Source organism: Cynoglossus semilaevis, chromosome 14 (genome assembly GCF_000523025.1).
Source record: "Cynoglossus semilaevis isolate Cse_v1.0 chromosome 14, Cse_v1.0, whole genome shotgun sequence".
Classification (NCBI taxonomy): Eukaryota; Metazoa; Chordata; class Actinopteri; order Pleuronectiformes; family Cynoglossidae; genus Cynoglossus; species Cynoglossus semilaevis.
In genome coordinates this window covers 17,470,549-17,480,543 of record NC_024320.1, presented here as the reverse complement: position 1 = coordinate 17,480,543, position 9,995 = coordinate 17,470,549, and the positions used below count along the sequence as shown (strand labels likewise).

Below are 9,995 nucleotides of genomic sequence, written 5' to 3'. Positions count from 1 at the left end.
TCCACCCCCCACCCCTCACCTCTCACCCCCCACCCGACACCTTTACCACCAGTATGCAGATGACAACCTAGTTTAAAGATGTTATGTTGCATGGATTGTATTCTTCAAAATTTTGTTTTAAAATCGTTTCATCACAGGTTGTAAATTCATCCATCCATTTATTTTTTAGAGTTTCATTCTTAGACCGGTAGGAAAGATGGAGCCAGAGTTCTTGTTGGGCGAGGGCACTCGTTTTTTTTACAGTTATCTGTAATGTGTACTACAGTCGTACTACAGTCGTACTACTTCCACTCTGCCTGGTCGACCTCTGACGTTAACCCACACCAGGGTTTAGGGTTCGCCCTCTCCAGGTTCCAAAAGTTGAATGAGTTTCTATCCTGCTGCTAAGCACAGCTCTAACACATGACCAGATGTACACAAATCCCCGTCTCTCCTCTGTGACGTCCTCAGCACCGCGGCTCAGGACAAATGTAATCACGAGTCCCTGCGGACGAGCCAGCACCGGAGACAGAAGCCAGCCGTGACGTACAGGTATTCTAAACTGGTTACATTAGACCAAACAGGCCGTCTGTCTCCCACTGTAATTGGAAACTGTGGATTAGAAGGAGACAGGAGTGTTTTCCAGCCAAGTGGGCTAGTTACTGTTTATTTGGAATTAATTACCAAGGAGAGGAGAAACCTCACAGCTCCCTGAGACTGAATCCAGACGTTGAGAGAGAGAGCGCTTCGTAGCGGCTCTGTAACAACAAAGCTGGGACAGTTGAGACAGGTGTTTGACGCTGCTGACATTTATAAATTTCAGATGATGATGACGGAGCTGGCGTGTTGGAGATTGGTTGATAAGGAAGAAAGAGAAGCTTTTACAGGCTGGTCTAATCCGATCAGCCTTCGCAGAGGCTGTGAATGAATGGATTTCTTCACTTGGGGGAAACTGCTATCCCTGCTGTGCCTCCATTAGCTGCTCCAATGCTGCGGGTGCTTTCCAGGGGGTTGAGTGAAAGGACAGGAGTTTATCTCTCTTACAGTTTGTGAGAACAGAGCATCTTATCTGGCACCGACACCTCTCATTTGATCCTCTCAGCGTGTCACGCTTTCCCTTTTACAGCGTTCACTGTGCACAAGACCAGAATTGAGGGTGTGTGTTTAGAGGAGAAGGAAACTGAATAAATGCCCTCGAAATGGTTATTCAAAAGCTGCTTTTTATTGTATCTACTTAAAAATATTGGTGAATGGCTGTATCACTGCATTTGACCACTATGCTACGTTTCAGTTTGCATGCAGTGAAATAAATGTGCAAGTGAGACGATGTAATAAATTAGCATATAATTTACATATGAAAAAATTAGTAACAGTGTAGCAACAATAATAACGAATATAAAATAAACACACGATGGTTTTCATTTATGTTGCACTTTAGGTACAGGTATTAGCAATGTGACATTCAAACATCCAGGTTCACAGCAATGAGTACCAGTTAGATTTATTCCACTTCCTCTTTTTTTTGACTGGAGGATCCGAGAATTCCAAGGCGAGGAGACAAGTTAGTCCAAGTTTATTCAAATGCCTCTCACTGTCCATTGTCCTGTTTCCGTACACCTCGCTCAAAGATGACCAATGACATCTTTCCGAGATCGTCAAACTGAAAGTAGCAGCAGCAAAATTGTAACTTGTTTTCTTGTTTTGTTTTGGGTTTTTTTCAGACATGTACGTAGTTAATCACGAATACCTTTTAGAAGTTGTTCCCTTTGTACAGATCACTGTCAGTAAACACGTGATGGAACCTGTCGTAGCAGGTGAATGTCAATCTTTCGTTGGAAGCACAAACAACAACAGCACAAGGGCTAATGACGACAGTTCTCAGTGTGAGGTATACACAGACACAAACAGAACACAATAACATGACCAGCATTTACCCACAGACACATTGACAGAATATTATTTCATATTGTACGGATCCAGCCTCACTTGAACTCAATGAGGGGCGTTGAATGGAAGCACCCACTGGATAGCACCGTAGGGGAACCTTTGACCCCCGGGGCAGGGCAGGAGGGGCATTAGAGGTAAATACAGCACTGGACACTTGGTAAAAAAGAGTGAAGTGGGGAGCACCACACCAAAACAGACGAGGAGGGGAGGTGAATTTGAACTGATTTGCTAATGAGACGATAGTAATTCCACGTTCATGTGTAGCTGGAGTATAAGCCTTTAATACGTACGCTCTGTTTGATTCATGGTTGTTCTATACTATTGCAATTTTGATGTAAGTTCCGTCAACTGCCACTTTTTTGGAACAAGCTTTGTTTAGTAAAAGCACATGTTGAAGTTGTAGATTAGTCTTTTTTGTTATCATATCATCTGTATAGAAAAGCAGAAAACCATTACAGGGGCTACTAACACCTCTGTAGCGTTTTTTTATTTTTTTATTTTTTTATTTAAAGGAACATGGTGGGGACCAATACTACTTTTAAATTAGTCTGTGGTAATAATTCTCCTCAAGGAGTTTTGAACTATTTTTCAGAACAGTGTGGTATTTCCTTGAACCATAATGCAACGGGCAAACACACAGTAAAGACAAAGAAAGATTTTATGATTAAATCTTAATTGAGAGAGGGGGGGGGGTCACGGTCAATCATGTAGGACTGAACTGTGCCAAGCCAAACATCTGAGCAGGACTTCAGTCAAGATTTCTTTTAAACCTCTGAGTCTAAAGCCTAGGGCGAAGAACCACTGATGAATAACCTAACCCAAACTTTCTGACCCACAGTGGGTCCTCAGATTTGACAGAGGGGTTCGTACGAACTAAGACAAATGACAAGTAAAAGTCATGCATAAATATGCCATCAATTGGGGAAATGCAGGGAAAAGCAGAAGTATAATTACAGAAATCAATAACATAATTTAGACAAGTTTGGCGGGCCGGATTAAAAAGCCAAACAGGTCACAGGCCCAGGTCTGACCTAACCTCAAAAACACTCTTTTTTAAGAGCTAAAAAGTAAGACATTCAAGAACGTTGTCAACAAAAGCCGGGAGAACCATATATTTATATTTTTAGAAGGAATGAATACATTTGAAACAGTCCAGGCGAATACTGTAGCAGCACTATGCTAGTGTTGTTTCACTGGGCTACAGTGCACATGGGCCTGACTGGCCGGCCTGCAGTACAGATCTCTGCCTCCGAGAAATGTTTTGTCCCTGAATGATACAATCAAACAACAACTACTGATATTTCAACTTATTTTATGAAGGAACAATCAGTAAACTGTTCCTGTATGTCATGTAATCAGACAGCACCCCCCCACCCAGCATTTAGCTGACAGTTACAGTAACATACAATGATGCAGCTTTCTATTCTGCAAACCTTTGCCTTCAAATGCAAATCTGAGTGGGACCTTGTGGTGTTTGCACCGGCTCTGCTGCCATCTACACTTTTAAAGATAATAAATTGGTGTGACTATTCTTGTCCAACGGTTCCAAAGTCCACATTGAGTGTTGACACTTAACCAGTAAATACCCACAGCACTTCATAGAACGTGCTCCTTCAAAACGAGTCCTTCAAAAACTGAAAGCTCCCCAACGAGATGTTAACAAAGAGCCGGTTGGAAAACTGTCCCCCTTGGTCCAGGCACTGTCTAACTGTTAGAAAATATACATTAAATATATGCCTATAACAAAATTTTCACATGGATAAACGTTATAAATATATATTTATGTATATATATATATACATATGTGAATATATGTATATATACACACACATATTTATATATACATATATATAAATCTTTATTATTTATGTGGGCCCAGTTAACTTTACAGTATGTGATATTCCCACATGAAGACATTGATATTGCATCACATTACATTCTCTTCTGTGGCAGTAGGCTAGTGAGTGACGTCTCAGCTCGGTTTGGAGTTGTACAATAAATATACAGTACAATGATGGAGTTTCTTAGTCCTGTCTGAACGGGAATGGAAAGTGATTGCACCAAAGCCAGAACTCTGTCTGTCAAAAGCACCAGCTCAGTCCCAGTGACAGGTGTGTGACATTATTATTTTCCTGGGGAGCCGACGCCTCTCGCCCCTGTCTCTCCATCTCCAGGGTCCATCCTGTGTGAGTGATGTGTCCAGCACTTTGGATTCATAGAAACAACAAACACGGATGACGACTAACAATGATAACAATAATTATTATTATAATAAAAATAACATCAACTAATAATCCTCCAAGTTCAACTTCACAGAAGTGAAATAAAATAAGAGTTTGTGTCAGCGTTGGCGGCTGAGCAGTGGTTTGGGTTCCACCACCACCGAGGGCACAAGGATCGAGGGTGAAAAACAGCAACATCCTAATGTTTCTTCACCAGCTTTTGGCTTTGCAGTCTGCTCTGTTTTTCCCTTCTCTCTTGTCAGTGCTGCTGTCAGCTTCCCCTCTGTCTTTGTTGTTTACACGGCTGCGATACGACACAACAACGGACCCTCCCGATATGGAGCCTTTAAACAGATCCGATGTAAGGAAATTGCCGCTGAATTCGACTCTGGTACCTGTAGTACCTATAACAGGCCTGTATGTAGCGCTGTGTCACCCATACTCTAACATAGTAACACCGGAGGAATTTGTAGCAGAAGTTCAGAAACGTGGAAGAAAAACAACAGAGCACGGGTACGAAACTGCAGACTGAAAAGAGAAGCATGAAAAGACGTAGACGGCTAACTGGAGCTCACCAGATTAGCGCCAGATTAGCTTCTCCAGCATGTTCAGAAGTAGCATGGCCTCCACCATTGTTGTTATTTTGTGGCGTTGGACAGGGTTACTGTGTTGATAGGTTACAGAGAGCTGACCGTATCGTCTCACCCTGCTCTGTTCACACGAAGATGCAAGAGCCAGAGTTTTCAAAGTTCTCCAGTCTGGGACCAGTTTCTGGAGAGTTCTCCGCTCCACAACTCTGTGTTTGTCTAAAGTCAAGGCCGAGTCGGCGCTACAGCTCCGTGGTCCGTAGTCGTGTCGTGGCCGTATAAACGCCACTGCAGTGTCCTGCTGTTGTCTTGGTCAGCGTCAGTGTCCCTGGCAGGTCTTGCAGCACATCTGTCTGAAGTACCCTCGGCTGCAGAACTTGAACTTGAGTACCAGCGGGCAGTAGGCCACTTTGTTTACATCTTTACATTCTGTCGACAGGAAGATAGAATAAACAGCAGAAATTAATCCAGATTAATCAACATTCTTTTCTTCTTTGACTACAAAGCATGTCTTTAATAGGAATAAGGAAATAAAGCTATACTAAATATTTTTTCTTGAATATTTAATTTTTTTTTTAAATGTGAGGGTCTAAGACTTATGTCTGAGACTGTGACTTCAAACAGGCAGAGCATGAACCTGATGGCTTACCTCTCTTGGGCCTTTATAATAAAACTACACTTGGATGCCAAAGGTGTAGCAGTGACAGAATCTGGCCCTGTTCACAAACAGGGCTGTCTGCCAGTATAGACACACACACACAAACCTCCTGCTGGACGTTGGACAGGAAGTGCTCCGAATATCTTATCACCATCAGAGTGTCTTCCCTTATTAGGCCTCAGCTCCTGCCTCCGCGGGTCCAAATGAAACGAGACATTGCCTCACTGCAGTCCGTAAAGTAACAATTAGCCTACAGCTAATCGCATTAGCCAGCCTGTAAACACTGCTCACGTTTTCCATTCAGTCTAATCGAAAGGCCCTTCTCTGTGCATCTGAATAGCCATCCATCATGTGTAAGTGTATATGGAGGGCTGAACTGTTTCACTTTGACCAGGAGCCAGCCTCGCTGGAAAGATTAATGTAGCTGGCAACGTGTAGAGGAGTGTGTCATCCAAGTGTGTTTAGGTCATAGTAGAAGAGTGAAGATGAAGATGAAGATGGAGACAGTTTGTAGGTTTTTCACTCAACGCACGGCAAAAACTGCACAGCTCACAAAAACCATCTGCCTTTGCACTTGGAGGAGCTGCCGAGTTAAACGGAGACCCGCGTCACTTTGGTGACCACGCGGTTTCTGACTGACCGTGATGACAAATGCCAGCCAACAGCTCATTACAGAGATGACACCAGCCAGGACTGTTAGGACGTGATGGCAGACTCAGGCGTGTTCATGCAGCGGTGTTCAGGTGTTCCTAACACATGTCCTCATCTTACCGTCTCCATTAGCAATGGGCGTGGCATCACACTTGCTCTCACACTGCTGCATGGTGCTGGGTCTGAGGGACTCTGGACACTCGTGAGAGGGCTGTCCAGTGTACGACAGACACTGCACTGTCCTCATCTGCTGGCCGAGGCCGCACTGGGCCGAACACTGTGAAAGAAAACAGAAGAAGAATTGCAGATGCTGCTGTTGCTGCAGATGATTTTTCAAGTAAATGAAAAAAGTAATAACTGGGGAAACCACACGGACTCTGTGGAGAGTCTGACACAAACGTAGCTATTCTAAGTATTCCTTGTGTACGCAGCAGTCACCCAGTCGTCAGAGAGCAGAGGCCCGTTCTCTGTTTTTCCCAGTGCTGGCTGTCAGTGTGGACTGTTTTTCCAATTCAGAGTTGTGAGGTCAACTGTAATTAATGACATTTCTCTTGGCACAAAGAGACTAAATATTATGCATGTGTAACAAGTGTGGAACACTATAATGTAGACCTAATACTGGTGTCACTTTTCTACACTTTCACCCACATTTGGCAAATGCTGCTCCTCTGAGGTTCAACTAATTACAAATAGGCAACTGCTCTGAACTGTGCAGCCATGACGTGCAGACAGCTGCGACTGCAGTGGACGTCTGACTCTGAAGACATTTTAAATAACCCAGTAAATGAAGGGAATGTCAGTACAGACCAGAGACTGTCAGTACAGACCAGAGACTGTCAGTACAGACCAGAGACTGTCAGTACAGACCAGAGACTGTCAGTACAGACCAGAGACTGTCAGTACAGACCAGGCCTGTATGTAGCGCTGTGTCACCCATACTCTAACATAGTAACACCGGAGGAATTTGTAGCAGAAGTTCAGAAACGTGGAAGAAAAACAACAGAGCACGGGTACGAAACTGCAGACTGAAAAGAGAAGCATGAAAAGACGTAGACGGCTAACTGGAGCTCACCAGATTAGCGCCAGATTAGCTTCTCCAGCATGTTCAGAAGTAGCATGGCCTCCACCATTGTTGTTATTTTGTGGCGTTGGACAGGGTTACTGTGTTGATAGGTTACAGAGAGCTGACCGTATCGCCTCACCCTGCTCTGTTCACACAAAGATGCAAGAGCCAGAGTTTTCAAAGTTCTCCAGTCTGGGACCAGTTTCTGGAGAGTTCTCCGCTCCACAACTCTGTGTTTGTCTAAAGTCAAGGCCGAGTCGGCGCTACAGCTCCGTGGTCCGTAGTCGTGTCGTGGCCGTATAAACGCCACTGCAGTGTCCTGCTGTTGTCTTGGTCAGCGTCAGTGTCCCTGGCAGGTCTTGCAGCACATCTGTCTGAAGTACCCTCGGCTGCAGAACTTGAACTTGAGCACCAGCGGGCAGTAGGCCACTTTGTTTACATCTTTACATTCTGTCGACAGGAAGAGAGAATAAACAGCAGAAATTAATCCAGATTAATCAACATTCTTTTCTTCTTTGACTACAAAGCATGTCTTTAATAGGAATAAGGAAATAAAGCTATACTAAATATTTTTTCTTGAATATTTAATTTTTTTTTTAAATGTGAGGGTCTAAGACTTATGTCTGAGACTGTGACTTCAAACAGGCAGAGCATGAACCTGATGGCTTACCTCTCTTGGGCCTTTATAATAAAACTACACTTGGATGCCAAAGGTGTAGCAGTGACAGAATCTGGCCCTGTTCACAAACAGGGCTGTCTGCCAGTATAGACACACACACACAAACCTCCTGCTGGACGTTGGACAGGAAGTGCTCCGAATATCTTATCACCATCAGAGTGTCTTCCCTTATTAGGCCTCAGCTCCTGCCTCCGCGGGTCCAAATGAAACGAGACATTGCCTCACTGCAGTCCGTAAAGTAACAATTAGCCTACAGCTAATCGCATTAGCCAGCCTGTAAACACTGCTCACGTTTTCCATTCAGTCTAATCGAAAGGCCCTTCTCTGTGCATCTGAATAGCCATCCATCATGTGTAAGTGTATATGGAGGGCTGAACTGTTTCACTTTGACCAGGAGCCAGCCTCGCTGGAAAGATTAATGTAGCTGGCAACGTGTAGAGGAGTGTGTCATCCAAGTGTGTTTAGGTCATAGTAGAAGAGTGAAGATGAAGATGAAGATGGAGACAGTTTGTAGGTTTTTCACTCAACGCACGGCAAAAACTGCACAGCTCACAAAAACCATCTGCCTTTGCACTTGGAGGAGCTGCCGAGTTAAACGGAGACCCGCGTCACTTTGGTGACCACGCGGTTTCTGACTGACCGTGATGACAAATGCCAGCCGACAGCTCATTACAGAGATGACACCAGCCAGGACTGTTAGGACGTGATGGCAGACTCAGGCGTGTTCATGCAGCGGTGTTCAGGTGTTCCTAACACATGTCCTCATCTTACCGTCTCCATTAGCAATGGGCGTGGCATCACACTTGCTCTCACACTGCTGCATGGTGCTGGGTCTGAGGGACTCTGGACACTCGTGAGAGGGCTGTCCAGTGTACGACAGACACTGCACTGTCCTCATCTGCTGGCCGAGGCCGCACTGGGCCGAACACTGTGAAAGAAAACAGAAGAAGAATTGCAGATGCTGCTGTTGCTGCAGATGATTTTTCAAGTAAATGAAAAAATTAATAACTGGGGAAACCACACGGACTCTGTGGAGAGTCTGACACAAACGTAGCTATTCTAAGTATTCCTTGTGTACGCAGCAGTCACCCAGTCGTCAGAGAGCAGAGGCCCGTTCTCTGTTTTTCCCAGTGCTGGCTGTCAGTGTGGACTGTTTTTCCAATTCAGAGTTGTGAGGTCAACTGTAATTAATGACATTTCTCTTGGCACAAAGAGACTAAATATTATGCATGTGTAACAAGTGTGGAACACTATAATGTAGACCTAATACTGGTGTCACTTTTCTACACTTTCACCCACATTTGGCAAATGCTGCTCCTCTGAGGTTCAACTAATTACAAATAGGCAACTGCTCTGAACTGTGCAGCCATGACGTGCAGACAGCTGCGACTGCAGTGGACGTCTGACTCTGAAGACGTTTTAAATAACCTAGTAAATGAAGGGAATGTCAGTACAGACCAGAGACTGTCAGTACAGACCAAAACAACAGGCGCACAAACTGACACACATTTCTCTTGACCCTGTTTTACTTGTCCGGTGACACATGGTGAAGCTGCAGTGATGAACAGTCAGCTGGTGTCTAGTGTTCCAGATTTGCTGCCACAGTTTGAAGGTGTGAAGAGTTCAGATCAGAAAGTTGATACTGAATGAATCTGAGGTTCAACATGTGTTGAAAAGACAAGATTCTATGTTATATATAACACATCACATACGCAGAGTGTGATTTGACACTGGCCACGGACAAATGGTGCGTTCACTGACCAAAGCTCACTGATCCGCGGTGCCTCCCTCAGATCAGTGAGCCCACATGTCATCCCTTTCTAATTAGACAGTCCTTATTGGGGCTCAGTGCCAGCCATGACAGATGGTGTATGTCAGGGGCATGACTTAAGTTGGATTTGAACTGCTCTTGTAGAACAGTCATTCTGGAGCTGGCAACAATCTCCTCTTTCTGATGCTTTGAGGGCCGAGGGCCGGCGAGGACGTAGCTAATAATTGCAGCCAAAAAAAAGAGGTGAGTAAGGACAGATGCACAAACACGTGCGTGCACACGGAGCTCGGCGGTGCATGAAAAAGTGCTGCGTAACAGCAGACTCTAGCTGTTGCTCTACAAGGTATTAACGTGGCTTTTTCATGCCGGTGGTGGAGGGGGATCGGGGGGGGGGGACAGGGGGGCGGCTCTTTGATGGGCAGCCCTGAGGTTTATAGC

General features: G+C 44.7%; 1 protein-coding gene across 1 annotated transcript in view; it reads right to left on the bottom strand.

Moving 5' to 3' along the window:
• Nucleotides 1-6,960: 6,960 nt before the first annotated feature.
• adamts6 (ADAM metallopeptidase with thrombospondin type 1 motif, 6) overlaps nt 6,961-9,995 on the bottom strand; it is a 58,057-nt gene continuing 55,022 nt past the window's right edge. The window contains exons 24-25 of the mRNA XM_008325537.2: nt 8,558-8,714; nt 6,961-7,557 (exon numbers count right to left, since the gene is read on the bottom strand). Coding sequence (XP_008323759.1) covers nt 7,448-7,557; nt 8,558-8,714 — 267 coding nt within the window. The 3' untranslated portion in view covers nt 6,961-7,447. The remainder of the gene's footprint in view (nt 7,558-8,557; nt 8,715-9,995) is intronic.